The following is a 25,394-nucleotide window of genomic DNA, read 5'->3' on the forward strand; positions in this document are numbered from 1 at the left end:
GAGAATTCAGCAAAGACCTGGAAGGATGAGGAAGCAAGTGATGGAACTGTGTGGAAGGAAATCATCCCATGCAGAGGGACCAGCAAGTGCCGGAGGCCTGACAATGGTTGTTCCAGGGAAGGGCTGTGAAAAACAGCTGCTTCACAGCCAGAGCCAAGCACATCATGTAGGTGTAGGGTGAAAATCAATGCCTGACAGCATCAGAAATAAAGATAGCAAGCTTAATAACAAGGGAAACCTGGTGTTTTGGATGGGTGGATACCTAAAACAAAAAAATGTGGGTTCTGAAAAGAAGAAAGGATGTTTGGTAGACAGCCAATAGGATCTACATTAGGAACTTGTTTCTGAGTAAGAATGTGAGATGGGGTAAATTCCTAGAAGAGGTAGTATCCGTGTGGAGGTAAGAGTACTGATAGAGAAAGCAGGAAGAATTACAAAACAAGTATCTGAGTTTGAGGAAAACAAGGACCTTTTTGTCATTTTTTGGTTCTTCCTGGAATTAGAAAGCAGGTATAAAGCCAACAGCTGGAGCTGGAGAAAATAGTTTGTGACCTGCTCTTCAATCTCATAAGAAGAATATCATTAATTATTCCAAAGGTTAGTAGAGCTGTTCCTTGTCCATGTGACGTTAACTATAAGATCATAGTATGAAGTAATGGACTTGGAGTCCATTTTGAATATGTTGAGGTTTATATCAGCAAACTGGTTAACACAGACAAAGTTGCAGTTTCCATTCAAGCTTTATTCATCTGGTAAATGCCAAATTCCAAATATGCAAGTGCTACGGATTGCAGCAATGGATACACAATCATTGTCCCAGATGTCTTTGTAGGGCAAGGACTCTGGCACCATTCTGAAGACCAGTCTTCCTTCTAGTTGTCAATCAAGAAATGCTAAAAAGATTGCTAAAGTAACTAATATAATATCTAATATAATATCTGTTATGCCCAGATGTTTTAGATTCTGCTATGGTAAACTGACTTTACATCATTTAATAATAAAATGTCCAGAATTCCAAGTAGGAGCATCAGTCTACAGCATTGTCAAAGATTTTGAAGATGTCTTCAGTTTAAAGAACCCTACATTGTTCATTTTTGCTCAAAATAATGCTGCACACACACACACACACACACACACATATTTTTGAGCAGGTCTCTTTCCTGACCTAGAAGATGAAAGAACACAAAGATTTTTCTTGGGAAAACTGATGGATTTGTGCTCAGAGGAAAGAAGACTTTAATGTCAGGACAAACCTTATATTGAGGAGACAAGAAAGATCAAATATAGTGGCCAAACCAAAACTTTTAGTAATGGCAGAATGCAACCTTTTTCAAAAGAGATTTTCTCCAAAACTTGTTTGGAAATACTTAGATCATTGGATTTAATTTTCAGTTTATATAAAATTTCATCTCATGGAATTCTAAAATTTTATTTCATCTTACCTATAATTTCTACTGTGAAATTAAAAGGAAAAAACCTCTGCCTGCCTTCATCCCAAATTTTCTTAGGGCAATGTTTCAAAACTGTCCTTTTCCCTAGATTTAAAAAGTATCTCAAAACCCCCCATATTCCTAATATTCTCTGATAGCATAGGGGAGGATGTTTGTCAGGATAGATTAAGCTATGATAGAGTTACAATAAACTCTAAAATCCCAGTGGCATAATTTCATAAATGTTTATTTCTAGTTCACACAATGTCTAGTGTGTGGGGGGCAGTCCTCCTTCGTCTTGTCAACACACCATCAGGAATGTGAAGTCTTCATGATCACCATGGCAGAGGAGAAGAGAGCTGGAAAGTCACATGGAGTGATTCTACCTACATCCGATGGCCAGAACCCAGTCCCATATCTTCAACCCACTACAAAACTGGAAAGGAGACGAACAGGAACTGATGTATAGTACATTGAGTGCCAGTAGTTCTGCTTCAGTTTAATTTATGCCTCCAAATAGCCCTTTGTTCTTTCCTCTCACACATAGAAATAGTTACCACTCCCCAAGAACCCCCAAGAGTCGACCCTAAATCCACTGCATTCAGCTTAAAGCCTAAAATCTCTGGGTGATGCACTGTTGTGTCTCTATCGAGTCTGGATGTGGTTTTTCCTGGTCCAGAGACCAGTGAACTTTAAAAAGTTTAATTATCTGTCCTGTCCCTTGTACAATGGTGGAATGAAGATAGAATTATCACAATAAATGCTCCTATTCAGAAAAAGAAAGAAAGATACAAAGCAATCACACATCTGGAGTTGTGAGATTCTCCTGGCCACATTTTGGAGACCACTACCCTGGGTGAAGGAGGTTCCTTGATTCGTCCTGGTTCTGTCCTCTGGGAGGGACTTTTCTTGCTTATCATCTTCTTTGACAACACCTGAGTTGGGCGTGAGGAATCATGTCTCCTCCAGACTGTAGCCTTGACACTTGTGCTCATGGAAGATTAGAAACCAAAGGTTGTAATACAGCTCAAACCATCCAAGGCTTTTCTTATTCCAGTTTCACTGGGTTTTTTGGGGGGAATACTATTTCCTCAAAAATCCAGTAGACTTTTTGACTCTAATCAGCTCCGTGTGGTAATAAATACAACAAAAGTTACCTTTTAGACACAATCCTCAAGTCTACTGTATTTCCTTATTCTTTACCTTTATTCATATCTCTTTCAGCTTAATGGTGGCTACCTTTCAAGTTTGGAGGGGAAGGTCATGTGCCCTTAATCTGATTTGTGTTCAGAGTCACTTTACTTTTTATCCTGTGTTTGTTACTCAAAACCTTTTGTTAAACTCTACCTCATACCTTTTGGAAGCTAGCAGATGGCTTTTACAACCCTACAATGCCTCAAATGTCTGGTCCTGATTTCTGTTTGTAAAGAGGTCAGCTCTTTCCTGAGCTCATTGCTTGTTTATATATTTCCAAACACAGTTGATAGTAGGCAATACACAATATTAACATACTGTTTTCTAAACTTTTTCCTTAGATGTGCCAGCTCAGTAAGTGCATGTCCTGTCTCAAATTATTGTAGGTGGCAGATTTTCCAAATGTTTTCCCTTTGCATAATGTGAGCCAAGATTTTTCCAGCCTCCAGTATTAGTTTCTTTACCATCTAGTGGCCATCCACTAATCCAATGCCACATACTGGTACCTTGAGTTCCAGGACTATGTAAAAACAAAAAAAGCACCCTAGGTGCCAGAACAGATGAGCTCCCAAGATTCAGTGACTTAAAAAATAAATATTATTTCCAGCTCACACAATGTTTAATGTATGGCACATGGCCCTCTCCCATCTTACAGCTATATCATCTTGGATACCTGGCCTCCAAAGTACCAATACCTCTTTGAATCGCGGAAATAAAAGGGCTGGATAACCACACTGGAAAACTTTAAGGAATGGTCTAGAAGCGGCTTACATCATTTCAACTCATCCTTTATTGGTCAGAACCCCATTAAAATCCTTAACCTAACTGAAGGGCAAGCTAGGAAGCATTGTGGAGCATATGGATTTGGAGCTGAAGTATCCTGTCTCTGTTGCATGTTATCTCCAAAATATCAATTCCAAAGATACCCACAAAAGAAATTCAGAGTTTGGGCAAGTTACTTTCCCATCAATTCTTTGTTTTCCTTATAAAATGAGCTTCATTTGATTTAACCTTAATTTTATTAATAACGTGATTGCGAGGATTTAATACCAAGACATATAAAGTTCTAGCATAATATTTGATGTAGAATAGTCTCTCCTAGACAAATTTATAAAAACTCAGTGGAGTATTTCTAATTTGTCCTAGTTTTACATATAAGGATATCATATTCATGTCCAGGGTCTAGTATTCTTTATAAAATACTCACAGGAAGCAGTTTTGACCATGCAAGTTCCCTTTCAGAAGTCTGTTGATTGCATCTTTAACATGAAATTTTAGTTTTTTGTTGGGGTCTTGTCTTTCCTTATTAGTGTTGTTTTCAAAAGCCTTAGTTCAAGGGTAGATTGGAGAGCTACCAAAGGATATGATAGGAAGAACAGTTCCATGGGCTAGAGGGGATGACGTTGTCTCCAGATTAGGTTCCCCCCTTGAGAAGTACTTGGAACAAGGATTTCTGTGCAAATAGTTGACTTGAGAGGTTATTCCAAGAAACGTGGTAAGGGACTGGGGAACGGAGACAGAAGAAAGTAAAGGCAATAAGGTATATGTTAATGACTAGGTTACCATAGTGGGCAACTGGGAGTTGCCTGGGGACTTTTAGGACATTCTGTAGAATATACTTTGTAACTGTCTCTTCAAGGTTTAAAGAACCCGAGTGTTTATCCATCAACTCCTCTCTCAGTGATTGAAGTCCATTCCTGGGGTGTTACTCTCTCCACTTTGTGCATAAATAAACATGCTCCTCCAATGACAAAACTCCCACAGACACAGAGAGGCAAGACACTCTTGACATATCTGGGAACTATCTGCAGGTAACTTCTGGTGTAGGCCTGCAGCTATGGGCAGGACGCCAATAGAATGGAGCCTGTTTAAAACCGTTTTCCTGGGGCACCTGGGTGGCTCAGTTGGTTAAGCATCAGACTCTTGACTTCAGCTCAGGTCATGATCTCACAGTCTGTGGGATAAGCCCCATGTTGGGTTCCGTGCTAACAGCACAGAGCCTGTTTGGGATTCTCTCTCTCTCTCTCTCTCTCTCTCTCTCTCTCTCTCTCTCTCTTCTCTTTCCGCCCCACCCTGCTCACACTCTCTCTTCCTCTCTAAACAAACAAACAAAGAAACAAACAAGCTTAAAAATAAAACAAGTTTTCCTTGGGATCTCTGAATCACTGGGCCAGGTAGCCACAATTCCTTTCCAGCATTTCTCTCTCTTACTCTCCTTTTTTTTTTTTTTTATTATTATGGCTAACTCTTTTTTTTTTTTAATGTTTATTTATTTTTGAGAGAGAGAGAAAGAGACAGAGACAGAGCATGAGTGGGGGAGAGGCAGAGGGAGAGAGAGAGGGAGACACAGAATCTGAAGCAGGCTCCAGGCTCTGAACTATCAGCCCAGAGCCAGTCACGGGGCTCAAACTCATGAACCACGAGATCATGACCTGAGCTGAAGGGGGCTAAGTAACCAACTAAGCCACCCAGGTGCCCCTATTATTGCTAACTCTTAAATGTACTTAAAATATACAAATTATGATTTTTGAAAAGGAATGAAAAAATAATACATTGGAAAGTGTGCTTACTTTCGAGTCTATGTTGTTTTATCTCTCTGTACTAGATTTGGTCACTGTTCTCCTTCTTGTTCTATATCAGTGCCAGATTTCCTTCTTTGGCAGGAAGGTATTCGAGGGCTCAGGCCTGCCAAGCTGGGAGAATTCTTGAGGAGTCATGGGAACTTGTTACTGAAGCTAAAGAGGTGGCATTAATCAAGGTAGCAAGCAAGATTGAAAGCAGAGTGGTAAACCTGAAATGGAGAAAGAGAGGAAGTGAGGGGGGGGTGGGTGGTGGATTGGGGAATCACAAAAGCCAGAGGGACAGAAGCAAGCATCTACTCTGGGGTGGAGTCTAGTATCCAAACATCAGGGAAACCAGGTGAGCAAGGATTGGCTGAATAGAAGTGGAAAGATCCAGTTACATGAAAATGTTTCATTGTTTCCAATTTCATTTTAGAAGTTAGTCCCTCACTGTGCATGGGAGAGCCCCAAACTTTGAAAGTCCACGATGAGGCAGACAGTAGGAACCTCTAGACTTTTACACATTTCCTAGATTTTGCCTCCCTAATCCCTCAGTTCCAATTACTCCCGTTGATTGTTTCTGTTATATTTTTTTTTAACTCATTTTTGTTCTCTTATTTTTCAGCTTAAAATGTATCAATGGGTTAGAGTTCCCTTTTTGTTCTGGATTAGAAAGTTATACTCTTCCTAAGTCAAACAACAACATGTTGGCAGGAAGTTAGCAGGAACATATGGGCCTCAGCATTTTGATGCCCAGACTGGCTTCTGCCAAAACATTTCTTTGCTGTCATATAGAGAGCAGCAGTGTTTGGGACTGTTGGGGAATCATCCCACACAGCTCGGGCTGGGGAATACTGCTATCTAACAGCCTTTGTGTGTAGCTGAGGGACTTCCCACCCCTAAGAACTTTTTGAGAATTTTCAGAGGTGGAGGGAGGTGGGGTCATCCAGTGTCCACTTCTTAAAGCCACAACTACAGGTGATGTCCCTTTACTTCAAACAGGCCACAGATAGCGGTAGGATGACTGGGACAGGAATGTGGAGGTTATTGGTTAGAATCAAACCCAGAAAACAGAAACCACTCTGTTTTTTAAAAGAGGGAATTTACTTGAAGTGATTGGTTGCACAGATAATGGAAAAACTAAAAATCAGGGGCCCCTGGGTGGCTCAGTCGGTTGGGCATCCGACTTCAGCTCAGGTCATAATCTCACAGCCCATGCGTTCGAGCCCCACATCAGGCTCTGTGCTGTCAGTTCGGAGCCTGGAGCCTGTTTCGGATTCTGTGAATCCCTCTTTCTCTGCCCCTCCCCACTCACGCTCTGTCTCTCTCTATCAAGAATAAATGCTAAAAAAAAAAAAAAAAAAAAAAAAAAAAAAAAAAAAAAAAAGAACTAACAATCAACCCAGAGATAAGCCAGAATAGGAAGACACTAGCACGTTAGAGTAGAAGAGCCATGGGAAGGCAGACTTACCAGAGCCCCGCGGAGTTTGGAGCAATTTTGGCTTATGCCACAGGAACTGGAGCCAAAGAAGAGACTGAGAAACTTCCAGAGACACCCCCTGAGGTTGATGGGGAGGGGGAAATACCCTGACTTGCCTTCCTCCCACCCTCCAATCTTTTTCCAGTGACTCTCACTAACTGAAATGGGAGTTAACAGACATGGGAGCCTGGGGCACCAGCCTCAGAGGTTAGTCCCCCTGCAAAATAGAGGGATCTGAGAGGAAATAGACCAGAAATGGCTTGCATGGGGTGGGAAGAAATAATAGCTGGGGCAGAATAAGCTATCCAATCCTGGGATCTAAAGTAGGTACATCCAAATCCCCAACATTTTTTTTTTTTTTTTTTGAGCCAACTCAGTGCTTGGAATGTTGGCATAAGAAAGAAAATGATAACATCACCATCACCTGACATTTACTGAACTCTGTGTGTTGGGAACTTTATACCAGTTATTTCGTGTAACCCATACTATAGCCTGATATACTATTGTGTCCTCGATAAGGACATGGGAAAACTCAGGCACAAAGACGTTACAGATGTGTCCCAGTAAGCAGTGGAACCAGTGTTCAGACACAGGCAGTCCAGATGCAGAGCCCATTCCCCACCTACACCTTCACCTCTCCCTGCCTACCCCTCTGCTCTGCTGCCTCTACTCACTGGAAGTCTGGAGCTCTTCACATGTCATTATAAGAGGGACCTGAGGCTCACACCATTACTTGGAAGTATGTGAGCCCCTTCTGAGCATCCCCCAAGAAGGACTATCCCAAAGTAACTTTTGGAAAACCTAGAACTGGCAATGTGTTTTTCGATCCTATATTTCTCCACTGTTTATTGTTTTCTATGTTGGTTATTTATTCTTAGCCCCCGTCATCTTTGCGGCAGAGGTACATGGCGGGGGGTGGGGGGAGGTTCAATTTTTCAATCTATGAATCATAAAGCCACCGTATTTTCCCCCTTTACCTTATGCTAACACATTCTACCAGGTATGTGCCAGCTGTCCTGAACCCTCGGCATAATGATCTTGGTGCTGCTTTATTTCTAAGCAGCTGGGACTCAAAGGGTTAATTACTGTTAAGGTGACAGAGGATAGCTCTTTGGTCAAAAGCTGCATAAAGTTTTCAGCTGGCAGGTAGGGGAACTCCAAGCTAAAAAGCAAAATAATACAAACAAACAAAAAACTGGGTCTGGAGATTACAAGGGATAGAGTACTGCCTACAAAGAAACCCAATCTACAAGCCAATGCCTAGACTTCTTTTCAACATATGATACTGGTGCAACTGGTCATGAACATGTAAAAACAAATGAATCTATACATTCCTCACAAAAATTAGAACAATGAAATACCACTACATACCTAATACAATGGCCAAAATCCAAAATACTGACAACACCAAATGCTGATGGGGATGTGGAGCAACAGGAACTCTCACTCATTACTGCTGGGAAAGCAAAATGGCACAGTCACTTTGGAAGACGCTTTGGTGGTTTCTTACAAAACTTAACATACTCTTACCATACTATCCAGCAACTTGGTATTTACCCAAGTTGTGGGTATTGGTGTTTCTTGGTATTTACCCAAATTAGTGGAAAACTTATGTACCTATAAAAACCTCTAGATGTTTACACCATCTTTATTCATTATTACCCAAACTTGTATGCCACCAAGATGTCCTCAGTATGTAAATAGATACATAAACTGTGTTATATCCAGACAATGGAATATTATTCAGTGCTAAAAAGAAATGAGCTCTCAAGCTATAAAAACACATGGAAAAACATTACATGCATATTACTAAGTGAAAGAAGCAACCTGGAAAAGACTACATACTATATAATTCCAACTAAATATCTTGGAAAAAGAAAAACCTTGGATTCAATAAAAAAGATCAATGAAGAGGTTTGCAGGGAGAAGGGGGAATAAATAGAACACAGAGGATTTTTAGGGCAATGGAAAATACTCTGCATGATAAATATGATAAAATTGGAAACAATGCAATAATTTTCACTATCACCATTATTCTTTAACATTGGATTTGAGGTCCTAGCCAGTGTTATCAAAATCCTAGTGAGATTTACTTATGTACATTGACAAGCTGATTTTAAAATTTATCTAAAAATGCAAAGGACTTAGAATGGTTACAACAATCTTGAAGATTGAAGGGTCTATGCATTGTCAGATTTTAAGATTTCTTATAAAGCAAGCTATGCGATCAAGAGAATGTAGTGTTTGGATATAAATAGATAAATAAATCAATGGAACAGAATAGGAAGTTCAGAAGTGGACCCACATGTATTCAATTATTTGATTTTTAGTAATGATCCCAATGCCTTTCAATGAGAAAAGAAAGATCTTTTTGATAAGTGATGCTGTATTAACTTTCTATCTCTATGCAGACAAAGTGAACCTTGCTGCTAGCTCACATTACACATATACATTAACTCGGGATGGATAATAGACCTAAGTGGGAGGGCTTAAGGTTTAAAGTTTCTAGAGGAAAACATGAAAATAGCATTGTGACCTTAGTTAGGGTGAAGATTTCTTGCACAGAATTCAAAAAGCACTAACTATAAAAAAAATAATAATTGGACTTCATCAAAACTAAAAACTTCTAATCAAAAGAAGTATTGAAGAAAGTAAAAAATGGCAGCCCAAGGCTATAAGAAAATATTTGCAGTGCATATATTTAACAAAGGATTCATATTAAGAATATATAAAGAACTATAAATCAATAAGAAAAAGACAAATATCCAACAAAAACAGTAGACAAAACACTTACAAGGCACTTTGCAAAAGAAGATATCTGGGTGGCCAATAATATTATGAAAAGATAGCCAACATCATCATCAGGAGGGAACTGAAAATTAGGACTACAGTGTGATGCTATTCCACAAACACAAGAATGGCTGACATTTTTAAAAGACTGCCAAAACCAAGTGTGGACAAGGATGTAGAGCAACTGGAACTCTCATATGTTGTTAGTGGAGATATAAAGTGGTACAACCATGTTGGAAAAATTTTGACAGTTTTTAAGAGAGTTAAAAATATACTCTCCTTGTGACTAACAATTTTATTTTTAGTTATATGCCCAAAATAAATGAGGGTATATATCCACAAAAAGACTTATCCAAGAAGTCTTAATGTTCATAAAAGCTTCATTCATAATATACCCAAAGTGGAAACAACGTAAACATTCATCAATAAAAGAATAGATAAGCATGTTTTGGTGTATCCATACAATGAAGTACTAGGCCACAAGAAAAAAGAACCAATTACTGAAACATAAAGCAACACAGTTAAATTTCAAAGGCAACCTGTTAAGCAGAATAAGCCAAACACGAAAGTATATACACTATGATTCCATTTAAATGAAGTCACAAAGAGGCCAAGTTAATCTATGGTGATAGAAGTCAAAATAATCATTACCTCTGAGGGGAGTATTGACTGGAACTGGCAAAAGAAGGGCTCCTGGGTGGCTCAGTTGGTTAAGCGTCTGACTTCTGCTCAGGTCATGATCTCATAGCTTGTGAGTTTCAGCCCAGAGTGGGGTTCTGTGCTGACAACTCAGAGCCTGGAGTCTGCTTCAGATTCTCCATCTCCGTCTCTCTCTGCTCCTCCCCACCCCCCCCCCCCCACCTCGTGCTCTGTCTCTCCCTCTCTCTCTTTCTCAAAAATAAACATTTAAAATTTATATATATATATATATATATATATATATATATATATATATATATATATATATAATATGGCAAAAGAAAACATTCTGGGACAATAGGAATATTCTTGATTTGGGCCATATCTTGATCTGAGTCATGAGTACTTAAGATACCTCTCTGTAGGGGCGCCTGAGTGACTCAGTCGGTTGAGCATCTGACTTCGGCTGAGGTCATGATCTCACAGTCTGTGAGTTTGAGCCCCGCATCAGGATCCGTGCTGACAGCTCAGAGCCTGGAGCCTGTTTCGGATTCTGTGTCTCCCTCTCTCTCTGACCCTCCCCCGTTCATGCTCTGTCTCTCTCTGTCTCAAAAATAAATAAACGTTAAAAAAAAATAAAAAAAAATACCTCTCTGTCTCTCTCATGCTTGTTCTCTCTCATGCTCGCTCTCTTGTGCTCTCTCTCTCTCTATACACACACACATATATACATATACATACATATGTATACATATATATATAAGATCAAGTTGTACATTTAAGATTTATATTTTTTTCTGTATGAAAAAATTAAAACAAGGAAATAATTCTAAAATGTATCTCTTTCTTCATGGTAGGAGGCTTAAGTGCAATAACTTATCTTTTATATTGGAGGGAGTGTCTTTGTACACTTCAAACACTAGACCCCCAGAAACATCACCAGTGTGAGAGGTCTTTGAATCTTCATAAGATATCTCTCTCATCTTGTTGTGCAAATCTGTTTTAAAACAATCGGAGTACTTGCTATTTCCTGCTCAACAGGTCTGGTTAACACGATATCATTAATATGTTGGATCAACATCATGTGCTTTGGAATATCAAGACTATCAAGATTTGGAGGGTATCGTACCCCTAGGGCATAACTGTAAATGACTCTGTACTCCTCTCAACCCCAGGTGAATTTGAACTTCTTTTGATCCTCCTTCCTGATGGAGGTTGAAAAGAACACAATCACCAGCTCGGTAGCTGCAGATCAGGTGCCAGAGGCTATTTTTATCTTTTTAAGTAAAGATGCCGCATTCAGCATAGCAGCTGCAATTGGGGCTCCCACTTGTCGGAATTTATGGTAGTTCACCATCCTCTGCCATGATCCATCTGCTTTTTCAGGGACTGTACAAGGAATTAAAGGAGAATAGTATGTACCACCTTAGCATGCTGTTTGTCTTTGAGAGTGCCATTCATCTCTGCCATTCATCCAGGATGTGTTATTGCTCTAATTTTAATTCCTTGCAGGGGTGGAGAATAGTGGTGCAGACTTAACAGCTTCCTATATTTGTTTTCTATTGCTGCTGTAACGAATTACCACAAATTTAATGCTTAAAACAACAAAACCTTACTATCTTATAGTTCTGAAAGTCCAAAGTCCAAAACAGGTCTCACTGAGATAAAATCAAGATATTGAAAGAACTGTGTTCATTCTAAAACATCCAGAGAAGACTGTTTCCTTGACTTTTCCAGTTTCTAGAAGCTTCCTGCATACACTGGCTTGCAATCCCTTCTTCCACTTTCCAAACCAGCATCATAGCATCTTCAAATTTCTCTCTGCCTCTGACTTCCTCTTCTGTCTACCTCTTCCATTTATAAGGACTCTTGTGATTACACTGTGCCTCCCAAATAATCCAGAATAATCTCCCCAGCTCAAGGTCCTCTGATCAGCAGCCTTAGTTCCATTTGCAACCTAATTACCCTTTTCCATGTAACCTAACATATAGGTTCCAAGAATAGGACATGGACATCTTTGAAGGGCCATTATTCTATCTACCATATTTCCACTAACTTCCCCAATTATAAGCCTATGATCAAGTAATAAATGTGAGGGTTCTGTTCTAAGTAAACACATTCTAATGATGCATTTAGGGCTGAGAAAATCATTGTAGGGTGGTCTACAGAACCATTATATTGATGGGACAGGACTCCATTTATCATATAGCTTCCATAAGCTCTACAGCCATTTTGATTCCCTTTATCAGTATCACCTATGATCCAGTACCCAACAGCCCTTGAAAGATCTGCTTTCACCAACTGTATGATTATCTGACAAAGGACCCTAAGTGCTTTGGAGATGGATTGGGAAAATAGCTACTGCACGTATTTCTTGTGACATCACAGCACATTTCCTCCAAAGGAAATAGCTTCCCCTTCAATTGACTCTGGTTCTGAGAACAGTATAAGGAATTGTGATTTTCCAACACAGTGCTTGACATCAGCTTTCTGCTCTCCCACTACTGATTTTTTTGGTTGTATATGTCAAGCAACACCATCATCATCGGGTCAACTTTCCTGCCCCTAGGAATACCATGGTCTATTAGACATCTTCACAAATTCCTGTGGGTCATGGTCTCCTTATTGTCATTCCATCTGTACCCCCATTATAGAAATTACATTCACCTTGCTTCTGATGGTTAAATGCTGCCACTTGGCCTCTAGTATGCCAGAAGCTCATCATACCCATTGATGCTAAGTAGCCCTGGTCTATAACAACCTTCCATTCCACCCCTGGCCCACAAATGATAATCGCCATTAGTTCTCTCTTTCCTTATTGCTTTAGTTAAGGAATAGCTTCTGGGCCCTCTGAAAAATCACAGACACCTGGGGTCTTTTTCTTTTTATATTACGCAATAAATCCATTCAAACATGTTCACATCTCTGATTCTTTTGACCCCTTCCTTAATACTCTGCCAAGACAGTTCTGGCATCTCTACTTCATTTACTAGAGGCCTCCAGAAAATGGGAGGCTTGAGAGTTACGTCGCATTTCCTGCAGTATAGTAGGCTTGGCTCCAGAAGTCCTTGCCAGAATGCTAAGTCTTGCCAGCACTCATATCAATATACTATTCCCTATCAAAACTTATATTCATCCTCTGTGAGCAACCTCAAGTTACATTCTCAGACATGTTGTTGTGAAACATGTTAGTATATACAAGCCCTTTGGTGAACAATTCTTTTTCTTTCCATTGCATGGACAGTGCTTCCTACTTGTACTACACTAAGACCTGACCCTAGGTTTTATTATAGACTAGGGGCTGACAAACTAGGGCCCATGGGCTGGACATCTAACACTGTTGTAAAATTAAGGAACTCAATCACACTCATTTATTTGTCTGTTGTCTATGGCTGCTTTCATGCTATGGTGGCAGGGTTGAATAGTAGAAACAGGAACCATATGGCCTCAAAAGCCTAAAATATTTATTATCTAACCCTTTAAAAAAAACTTTGCCAATTCCTGTTCTAGATAAGTTCTGTCCAACAGACCTTCCTCTGATGATAGAAATATATAATCTTCACTGTCCAACATGGTGGCCACTAGCCACATGTAGTTATTGAGTATTTGAAATATGGCTAGTGCAGCTAAAAAAGAATTATTGATTTCATTTCATTTTAATTGATTTATAGTTGCACGTGGACAGTGGCTAGTGGGTTGAACAACACAGGTATAGAAGCAATGAAGGAAATTGGGAAGGGGCAGAGATCTTAGGGAGGCAAATACAACTTGAGGTCATCCATCTCAGTAAGGATTTTGTATAATCTTCAGAAGTATTAGAAGATTGCTCTTCTAGCCAAGGGGAGAGTGTCACCCCTGCTGGTCCAGGGATCAGAGGATTCTGGGGGTTGACAGTGCACAAGCACATCCACTCAGAAATTCTCATCCTAGGTATCAGGGACTTGATTTTAGTGTAGGAGATACTTGAGCTGTGAATTCAGCCTCTTTGAAGTTCCACTACTCTTACATTTAAGTCTTGGGTTTATTAGTATAGCCTTCTGAAAATAGGAGATGAGGATCTCTAAACACTGTACTGAGGCATCCTGGTTTTCATACTATGCCCTGGGTTGATAGATTTTTGTTGTTGTTGAAATATAGTTGACACAAAGTTACATTAGTTTCAGGTGCACAGCATAGTGATTCAACAAGTTGATAGGTTATGTTATGCCCACCATGAGTTTAGCTGCCATCTTGAGTTGATATGTTGTTGACCTCTTTTATTTTCTTTCTTCCTGTGGATGTTAACAACAGCCAACTAATTTCCCAATCTTCATAATTTCCCGTGCTCCATATCTTTCAAGTATTAGCGCTATTGCAGAAGCAGTACATCTCGTTCCATCCACACATTCTCCCTCTCAAACCATTATAGGAGAAATCTAATGATTAGGTGAATATAATGAAATCTATGATATGCCATGCTAAAGATAATCATTGCCCTACTTTTCAGTAATGGCGTTATCATACCTATCCCATCACTATCCCATTCTGAATGTCTGTTCCCTCTGGCTACTCTTAGTAGCAACTTTCTTAGGCTGCGTGGCCCCAGAAGCAGATGCAAGGATTTGAGTGCATATGCCTCAAGAGGGATGATTTTAGGGGGGAGGGATCACAGAGTAGGAAAGCAAGACAGGGAAGAGTTAAAAGACAATGCAAGGTATGTTAATAAGCAGATTATCCTGGAGGGCAATGAGGGCTCAATTCTGCTGGGACTCCTGGGAAACAGTGTGGAACACACCTCAGACTTGTCCTCCTATACCACTGAGAGGTACTCCTAGCATGTCGGTTCTCTGGCACTTCCCACCTGCCCTGTGCGTAAGCTGAGATAAAACTCTCAGATGCTTGCCATCTTCATTTCCAGGAATGGTGAGTGTTGAAGTAATATAAGAAGGGCACTCACAACATCTTCTACAACACTGAATATACAAAAAACTCGTGAGTCCATTATGGCACTCAAACAAAGAAGGGACAATCAAAGCAAAGCAAAACAAAACAAAAAACAAAAAACACACAAACGCACACAAACAAAACCTCCTTAGTCATCATTGGAGGTGATCAGTATATAATACTTCACCCTGACAATTGGCAATTAAAGGGAAAAAATTAAGCATTGAGACTAATTTTCCTATATGAACTATATTTCAGAATAATCAGCCATGTTCAATGAAGGAAAGTACTTCTTTACAGAAAAATTATCATGTTTCATCACTGTTTGTCATGCTGAAATAACACAAAGTCATTAATTTGCTTTAATATATTTCAGAATAGAAAGGAAGAGCTGGACGAAACAAGTGAAGGAAATCTGAATAAACACTGAATCTATATTGGATCTGCTATGTGGGGAGGTTCATTGTATCACTGTATTGTTTTTTTTTTTTTTTGACTTTTTACTGAGAGAGAGAGAGAGAGAAAGAGAGAGAGAGAGAGAGAGAGAGAGAGAGAGAGAGAGAGAGAGAGAAAGTCCTTTCCTTTTCTTATCCCCTCCAGAACTATCATCAGCCTTGGGTTGCATACACATCCTTATAATCCTGATTACCCATCGTCATTAAGATAAACGGAGCACTAAATAATGCAGTTGAACTGCAAGCAACAGCTCTTTTCCTAAGATGCAAGTTTCAAATCATGATGCCTGTTCCTGCTGTGATCACATTATAACCTTAAATTTTCCCTAATGAATTGGTCCACTTACACATAGCCAGTGCTTGTTACGAAATCTTGCATCCATACACACCTCATAGGTTTGATGCGTGGATTTTAAAAGCCATGAATATGGAGCTCCCATCAAAGTGTCTGGCACATGGGGAAGGCACTGAGCCGCAGACACATTTCTCACCACCTCCCCTTCCCATACGTAAATAGGAAAAGCTCCTTTTAGTTCCTTCCAAATGTAAATATATTACCTGAGAAGGGTACTAAGTTCACTCATTAGCACCTCCTAACACTTGAGGAGAGTTTACTTTATTAGATTAACTACTGAAAACAAGGTCCTGAGGCAGTGGAACTTCAGTTGCATACATGCTGACAAGGACAAGGTAGTATGGAAAGCAAATAAATAAAATTCCGTCTTAACATTTGTTCGTGGATATGCGCTATCTGGGTTGCTTTTGGTACCAATCTCATTTGATCCTTACCAACCTCAATTCAACAGAGGAGGCTCAAGAAGCTTAAATCATGCACCCAGCCTTAAGCAGCAATAAATGGCACAGCTAGACTTGGAACCTGGATCTTCTAACTCTGAAGTACAAAGAAGGCCTGGGTATCTGGAGCCCAGAATGAGAATACAGAAGAAGATAGAACAGCAGAGCGGTGACTTCTTAAAGAAGAGATGAAAGGTGGGGCATTTGCCTCCTTCACAAAGGGACCCCCTTAGGCTCCCTGGAGTGTAAGGTTTCAGTTTCTATATTTGTCCCCATCTTATTTACACGGAATCACACGCAGGACAATTTACTTGGTGACCTGTAATGGCCTCATGTTCCATTCATAAATACCTTCCCCTGAATATTCATGGTTGTGTTGTTTTTACCCACAGCTCAAGGCAAAATAAAATATTTTAAAATTCCTAAAAAGCAATTTTCAAATTATACCTACAGGATATGTTATGATTTGAGAAACTTCTAGCTTCATTTTTCCTATTCTTGATTACATATGTGATATTCAAGAAACTGTTGATGATTACCCCTGTTTAAGTTATTTGAAACCCAGGACCCGGTGAATTTTAATGGCAAAAGATGGACTTTTTACATTCTTTGTGGGAAACCCTCTAAAAAGACAAGATTTATAGAGTTCGCTGGTTCTGTAAGTTATACACGTTTATAGCTTTCAACATTAGGGATTCGAACATTAGAGAAGTATATAAATGAGACAGTGACATTTCCCCCATAATCCTATTCTTCAGCATGAACCACAGTTAACAGCTATGAAGCTCTTCTTTCAGACTTTTTATTTTACAGAGTTTACAAAGCACTTTCACATACTTCATCTCATTGAAACCTCGCAACAGCAGTATTCAATTATAAATGTGAGATTGGGGAAATTGTTTTCCAGTGAACTTTAATAACCTTCTCACAAAAGGGAGCTACCATGACCGACTACCTTCTATTCACATTTTTGCAAACCCAGGCCAGGATTGATTCACTGTGACCTTTCGTGCTCAATTCATATAGCAAAGAGCAAACTGGGCTGTGGAGAGCAGAATCAATCCAAAATCTGCTAAGCATTTGGTTCTATCAGCTACAGTGTTAGCTAAACACAGAACATTTGCATGGGTAACAGATAAAGATGGAGTAATCTTCCGAAACACAATAGAGGATGCTTCTTCAAGAATCGCTAACAAAGAAAAATGTGGGGCTAACTGGTCTCAAACTCTGGTATAAAATTGAGTTCAAATTAGAGTAAATTGTGGTATTTCCTCCCACAGAAGTGGGTAGAGAGAGACTGAACACACAATTACCACTGGAGATAAAGTAGCAGCTCTCAAATTAATGGAATAAAACAAGTCCCCCCAGGCTAACAGCATAGTCTTGGGGTTAGTTGCTTAATTAGTGGGCTCTTTGCTCTAATAGATCTTTTAGATAAGATCTTGAAATGGAATCTGAATGGGGGGAGGAGAGTGTTGGAGAGAGCTTGGAGTCTTTGGTGAACCCGGTTACCATATTTTTAAACCAGACTAATGGAAAGATAAGGACCTCGATTCCAAAGAGCCAAATCAACCTTATCTCTTGACTTCATTTTTGTATAATGAGCTATTTATTTTGGCCTGGAAAGATGCTTCCATGAACCCATTATGATGGCCAAGGACTAACTATGATTAAATTTTCCTCCAAGGACAACCGAAGGATAGTTAATATCCTTATCTTCCTCCAGTTTCCACATCACGAGCAAACATATTTACCGGGCAAAATCTGTATTATTGTGGCTTTAACATGGCATATAGTGCTTACATGCTTCTCTTCAACTCTTCGGTCACATCCGAAAGCAGGAGGAAGTTGTGACCAAGCGGATTTGATTTCCACTGGAACAAAAAGCAACCAGTCTCTGAGCTCCCTGGACTCGGAGCAAAATTCAGACTGACTTGGAGTTGTGTGACCTAGCTTAAACTGTTGTAATGGCCCTGATAGCGATTCATGTCCGCACAAAACAAACAGCTATCTTTCTAACCCTTCACAGCTTAGGAAGGCCCCCACCACAGAGCCGCCTTTAGTCGGCTCTGCTGGCTTTGATGATGAGGCTCTGGCAGCCAGTCTAAGAGAGAAAAGGACATTCGGGGAATTTTAAGTGGTTTGGATCAGCAGTTGTCATGTACAATTGATGTTCATTTATATTTCACTAGCCAAAATCTAATGCTGCCCAAAATTGGGAAAGAAATATTTCAAATACTAATCAGGTCCAATCCTGCTTTCATGTAAAAAATGAGCTGTCCTACCTTTTTTCAATCCTAGTCTCAGGAGGGAGATTTAATGTTTCCTGACAGTGCTTTAAATACTTTGCCGTTCAGACTTCAATGAATCCACAATAATTATATCAGTTAAACCAGCTTGGTTTTTCCAAAGCTGTTTCAAGCTGAGGGTGCTTTTGAACTTCTTATCATGGCATTCATCCTTTGATACCAGGTTTAATAGAGGAAGGGCTAATACTCAGATGGATCACCACTTAACTATTTAACCCATTTATGTATTCGTTGTTTTTGTTTTTGTTATTTTGTTTAATCTAATCTATCAGACTCTGTGATCTACACTTTCCCAGCCTCCTCCTTTCCAGGAAGTTTAATTACACAGAATATAGGAACCATATGCTATTCCCAGTGGAGAGTCTCAAGGAAGGCCCAGTGATTTTTAATTCCCAGAAGATCAAGCAGTAAAGACTTCAGTGGATTATCATTAAGAACTGACTTAACATTTAGCGTCTAACTAAGCCTTTTATAAGAGCTTTTATGTTGTCATTTCTAAGAAGGAGGTTAAAAAACTATCGTTTCAAAGATAAAGTGTGAATTATCAATGTACCATTGTTTTGGGGGGGGGTGGGAAGTACCAATATATCTAGGTGGAAATTAATTCTACTCATCCCTCATCACTCCCTCAAGACATCTAACAATTTCATCATAATTTTGGCTTCAATCAGTGTGCGTTCTTACTGAACCACACTCTCCCGTAAAATGAGATCTTCTCGATCTGTTGTATTGGCAATCTCCAGTCTTCACTTCTACAACAATTGAATAAACAAAAGAGCACAGTTGAGAACAGTTTTCCTTCAGAAGAGCAGCCAAAGAACAGTAAACACATTTACATAAAGCCAGAAAGCAAGTGTGGGAATCAGAAGGCTTCTTCTCTGTGTGAGTGGAACAGTGAGCCTAGACTTCTGAAGTAGCCCAGGAATCATAAGTGTAGATGCTCTTTATTTCTTCAGATGACCACTGAATTTCCATAGCAGAATCTGTCTTAGCTACTTTGAAAGTATAAGAAATACCACTACAAACCAGAGATCACACGTGCAAAATCTTTGTTGTTCCATAAATAATTTTCCTGTATAAAAATAGATTCAAAATCGTGAAGTGGATGCTTACTAACAGCAAAAGAAATGATCAAAAAGATGAACATAAAGGCTTATAAAATCAGAGTAGGCCATGCAAAATACAAACATTGCAGGGTCAAAATCGAAGCGAGATTTTAGCAAACGAGGTTTGCTTTGAAGTTCTCATTCGACATTTATCATGTCTTCTCTTAATTTTCTAATAACCAGCTATTTGTTATTTTACATTTGACTTTTCATTATAAGTCCAAACTTTCATAATTTTATGCTCTGTTTCGTAATCCTGCCATACCCATTTACATGTTGTTCCAGGATTAATATCAGCAACTAAATTTGTTATTTTCACTTTAAGTGGGGAATCTTTTGATATTAATTGGTTGATTTAGATATTACCTCTTTTTTAATGCTTATTAATTTTGAAAGAGAGAGAGAGAGAGAGAGAAAGAGAGAATGAGTGGGGGAGGGGCAAAGAGAGAGGGTCCCAAGCAGGCTCCACACTCAGTGAAGAGCCTGACACAGGGCTTGATCTCAGGACTGTGAGATCATGATCTGAGCTGAAATCAAGAGCCAGTCACTTAACTGAGCCACCCAAGTATCCCTGAGAAGGTTACCTCTTAAGGCAACAAGTTTGGACTGTTGGTAGGATTATTGCCATGTTGAGATACTATAGCGATAAAACTTTCAAGTTTGGGGGTCAGAGGACACAAGATCTAGTTCTAATTTTGCTATTTATTAACTATATGGGCTACTTAATAGGGGGTCTGTAATTTAAACTCCCTACTATACTTTATAGGAAGTATATGTATATGTCAATTAGATTAAGTTACATTGTAAGGGTGGTCATTTGCCCTAACCAAAAATTCACTCCCTAGGAGTCATCAACCAGTCTTCTAATCAACTAGTCTTCTAACTAGCCTCCAGAGGTGTTTTCTAGAAAAAATTTGTCTAGCCATTGACTCAGTCCTCAGTCCACTGGTGGTCTGATATCTACTATAGCAAACTACCAGCTTATATGTTACATAAGTGTTTTGTGCCTGCTTCTTAATAAATGTTTAATATGCATCTTTATGTGTGGCCAAATTTGGTCAGAGATTACTTTCAACATAAACTGGTGAAGAGGTTGTGTGGAAGGTAGTTACTCCTCATTCATCTCTAATTATTGGTGGTTACCATTATCTACAAAATAACTTTTGCAATATTACCCTTCACCTAACATTGGTTTCTCTTTACCTCCATCCCAGATATTTATAATGTCACCCAGGAGTCTGTAGGCAATTAGTGGGTAATAAACTCATAGATCTCCAGACTATAGACTCAGAGAGATTCAGTGGGATTCAGTGCATGCACAGAGCTTTCCTGGGTTAGCAGTCTCCTCAGGATTCTATAGATTGATCTGACAATTGTCTGGTCCTTGCCCCAAGTCCCGGAAGCAGTTAGGATTTCTCCAGTTCTGGCAGCCTCTGAGTAGCATTCAGCTGTGGCTCTGGGGCCCCAGGCAGGTAGTGGGAGGTCATGGTGGCCGGTGCGGGGATGTCTAGGAGCCTGAAGGTGGTGCTAGGCCTATCGGTGGTGCTGATGGCGGCCACCGTGGCCTGGGTGCATCTGAGGCAGCAGCAGGACCTGCAGAGGCTTCATGGTGGAGTGATCAGAGACATTGAGAGGCAAAATTGGAAAAAAGAAAACATAAGTCTCTTGGGAGAACAGATTATTTTGACTGAGCAACTTGAAGCAGAAACAGAAAAGATGATAGTGGCAAAAGGATCTCAAAAAACATGACTTGAAATGGATGTCAAATACTGATGGGACATTGTCAAGTGTGAGTGTGTGAGTGTGGATGGAGAATAGCTTTGTGAGGTATTCAACCTTTTCGTGGTTACTGCCCTTTCAAACTTGACCAAAGACAATGACACTGGATCATATATTCTAAACAATTGCTTTAGAAGTCCCTTCTATCTGAGTAAAGAAGTGGTCACTCTTCTGAAGAGTGTCTGCCTGTGTGATCTTGGTAGAAGCCCCTTTAAGCCTGGTATCCAGAGTTTAGGATTGTTCGTGAAAAGCGCTTGAGAGCCTAAGAGAGGAAGGTATGGATAGTAATATCCACCTAAGTAGTTTGATGAGCCGTCACGATGATAAAGCCACGAGAACATCTACCTCAGGAGGGCTGGAGGAGGGAGAGGTGGAGGGGGAGACTGCCCTGAGAGTTGAATCAGAAGACAAGGTATCAGTGGACTTATCTCATGATCAGAGTGGGGATTCCCTCAACAGTGATGAAGGAGATATGTCTTGCATGGAGGAGCAGCTGTCCTACTTCTGTGACAAGTGCCAAAAATGGATACCAGCCAGTAAGGAGCTTCTTAATTCCCTTGATTTGTCAGTTCCTATGCGAAGGTTTGTTCTTCTAACCTGTGAACAAAACATGAATGTAAAATGGACCTAAATAAAAAGATAATTATTATTTTTATGGTTAGTTTAGTTGGCTAATGAGAGATTTATATAAAGCATAGACACATTTGTGCTAATAAAAACTATTGTCAACCTCTCAAAAAAAAAAAAGAAAAGAAAAGAAAAGAATTTCTCCAGTTCCCTCCAAGGTCTTCAGTTCCCTGGAGTCTTGATCAATGCTTCCTGTAGACTAAGTTTCTTCCCTAGGACCATGGTCAAACCCTTTGCTCTGCTCGTAAAAACAGAACACAGATTAGATATCCTGGGGCCATGTCATTGATAGAGATGATGATGGTGATGGTGGTGGTGGTAATGATTATTAATATGATTTCCACATGGCAAAAAGCTATGTCCCCATTTGATTGTTTGCACATAAAATAAAACCCAAGAAATATTGTCTTACACCACAAAGTTTTTTTTCTCCTTATATAATACACCTGGAGTTGGGCAATCTAAATCTGGTACAAGGCCTCAGTGATGCAATAAATGACCTTAAGTCTATCTTCCTGCTCCGTCATCATTAGTTTGTAGTCCTGGTCCCCCCATTTTCAATACGGCTGCAGCACCTCCAGGCATGCAATCAATAGGGGAGGAGAGAGCTTTTACAAAATAAGGTTTTGCCTTTTTATTCAAGATATAAAGTTCTCTTCAGGGAAATCCATTTATATTACATGGCCAGAACTTTGTCATCCTCTAGCTGCAAGGGAGTTAGGAAAGGGAATAATTTTAATAGGACATATCACCATCTTGAACAAAGTGAAATCCCAACAGGAAGGAAGAAGGGGAATGGGGAATAGATATTGACAGGCAACTAGTAGCATTTAGCATTCCTACTATTTAGTAGTTTAACAGGTAATTTTCATACTTACCATCTCTAACATTACCCAGTAACCATCTTCCACATGATGAAACTGAGGATCAAATGTTTTTAGTAACTTGCGCAAGAAAATGGCAGATTCATGATTTGAATCCAGGACAACTTGATTAATAGCAATAGTAATAATAGTTAACATTGGTCAAACACTTGCCATGGGTCAGATATTCCACTAGGTCTTTTATGTGTATTGACTTGTTTCCTCTTCATAGAATCCCTCTGAAGAAGGCATTTTTATTATTTCTTTAAATGTTTATTTATTTTTGAGAGAGAGACACACAAAGAGCATGAGCAGGGGAGGGGCAGAGAGAGAGGGAGGCACAGAATCTAAAGCAGGCTCCAGGCTCTGAGCTGTCAGCACAGAGCCTGATGTGGGGCTTGAACCCATGAACCGTGATATCATGACCCGATCTAAACCCGGACACTTAATGGACTGAGTCACCCAGGGCCCCCTGAAGAAGGTGTTTTTATTGTCCTCACTTATCAGATGAGAAAACCAAGGCCTTGAGAAGTTAAGGGACTTACATAAAAGTCCACAGATTATAGGAAGTGAAGCTTGAATTTAACTCAGTTCTGTGTGAATCCTTAGCCCTTGACTGCTCTTCTACACAGATTCTGCAAAATTCAGCTGCTCAAACCGTGAACTCTGCCACCATCATACTAGGGTAGTATGGTTAAGTACCAATAAGGCAGCTAATAAGTACTCCACTTGGAAGGATTAAATGGAGAATTCCTGGAAATGGAAGCTGAAGATTCAAGAAATAGCAAGAAAATGAGTAAGGTCGAAGCTGGTGTTCAGCTGTGTGCCAGAATATGCATTTAATGTTTTTCCCTGATTCAAAATACACACCTACATTGGTGCGTATTCTTGATGAAGTCACAAGGAAATATCGATCACAGAAGATGACCATTGGTAGTTGCCTATCCAATAACCATTCTCCATTCATTACTAACAGAACCCCATTTTACGAAGGGCAACATTAGGCTTGATTAAAATGACTCAGTGCCACAGACTTCTCTGCGTCTATGGGGTGGCCATATGGAAGCAGGCTGCCCAGCGTAAGCACACTGTTTTGGTTAGGGCTTCCTGAAAAGTTATGTTTATCGCCGAGAAGAGACAAGCTTGTGCTTGCTTTGGCAGCCCATACTGGAAATAAAATGATACAGAGGAGATTCGCGTGGCCCTTGCACAAGGATGACATGCATATCTCTGAAGCATTCCATATTTTCCACAGTTCCCAGAGGTCATAGGACACTCCATTGGTTAATCCCAAGGAAACTGTATGAGTCAAAGCACAATATGTGGCATCCAATATTGACATTGTGATTTTTTTTCCACAAAAAGAGAGAGAAAGAGAGAGAGAGAGAGAGAGAGAGAGACCAGCTCAGCCCCCTCATTATTTGCCCTTTATTCATTCCTCTTCCTTTAGCCTGAAATACAGTTGTGATGTCAAGTGGGGCGGTGGCCATCTTATGAGCATGAAGATAACTCACTTATCTTATGAGCATGAAGATAACGGTCTCACACTAAGGACGGCACAGTGGAGAGATAAATAACTGCCTAAATGCTCCATTTAAGTATATTGACTCCATACCAATCTAAGCTTGCCTATTTCTGGATTTGTAATGATTTATGAAAAATAAACCATTTAGCTAAATTGCTATTGTATGGTTGTTGTTGCATGAAGTTGAAAATAATACCTACTGAGAGAGATGGCCATGCTATTTTCCCTTTCCATTGGGTTTATTTTTGGTTTACTACCAAAGTCATCTCCAGCATAAAGCATATCGTTGTCATTGCCCCAGATTTGACTGCATGGGGGATGCTAATTAGTCTGGAAGGAGTGGGTTTATGGCTCTGGTACCTTGCACTAAAGAAGGCCTCAGAGTAATAAGGTGACATTGTACAAAGAACGGAGACTTTGGCAGAAGTAATCTTCATGACAATTTTTACTCACTCACTTTGAGCTGCAGTTTCCTTAGCTCCACAATGAAGAGTCTACTTTCTACCCTAACTATTTCCTGAGAGGTGCATGGGATTCCTAATTCAAGCAGCATATACGTGGATAGTTATCTTTATTACGAATTCCCTTCTCTCACTAATACGAATGGACCACATCATCTCACCCTCTCCTCCTCCCTTCTCAATGCATCCCTAGTCTTCTTGATAGAATGTTCTTCGGAAAAAAAAAAACTTCTGCCCCTAGAGTTTGGCCTTGGTTTTCATTTTATCTAGATTTCGTATGGTTAAAAGAAGTGGTTGGAAAAGGGAGTGGGGAGGAGGAGAAGGCCCATAGAGTATGACCCAAGGAGGATTCTGCTGACAGGCAGAGGAAAACCTACAAGAAGAGAGCATGAAAACATCTCCCCCTTCCTCAGAACTTCCTTTCTTCCCCATGTGAAAATGGAGACCCAAGTCTGTG

At 39.8% G+C, this 25,394-nt stretch overlaps 1 protein-coding gene and 1 non-coding gene across 2 annotated transcripts; both read left to right on the plus strand.

Annotated features, from left to right (window-relative positions):
• Positions 1-21,185: 21,185 nt before the first annotated feature.
• LOC102952840 (protein PET117 homolog, mitochondrial-like) lies at positions 21,186-21,431 on the plus strand. The gene has a single exon (XM_007089961.2). The coding sequence runs from the start codon at positions 21,186-21,188 to the stop codon at positions 21,429-21,431; it is 246 nt and encodes an 81-aa protein (XP_007090023.2).
• Positions 21,432-24,098: 2,667 nt separating this feature from the next.
• LOC122241678 lies at positions 24,099-24,201 on the plus strand. The gene has a single exon (XR_006221916.1). It is a non-coding gene; the product is annotated as a U6 spliceosomal RNA (small nuclear RNA).
• The last annotated feature ends 1,193 nt before the right edge of the window (positions 24,202-25,394 follow it).

Source organism: Panthera tigris, chromosome C1 (assembly GCF_018350195.1).
Source record: "Panthera tigris isolate Pti1 chromosome C1, P.tigris_Pti1_mat1.1, whole genome shotgun sequence".
Lineage (NCBI taxonomy): Eukaryota > Metazoa > Chordata > Mammalia > Carnivora > Felidae > Panthera > Panthera tigris.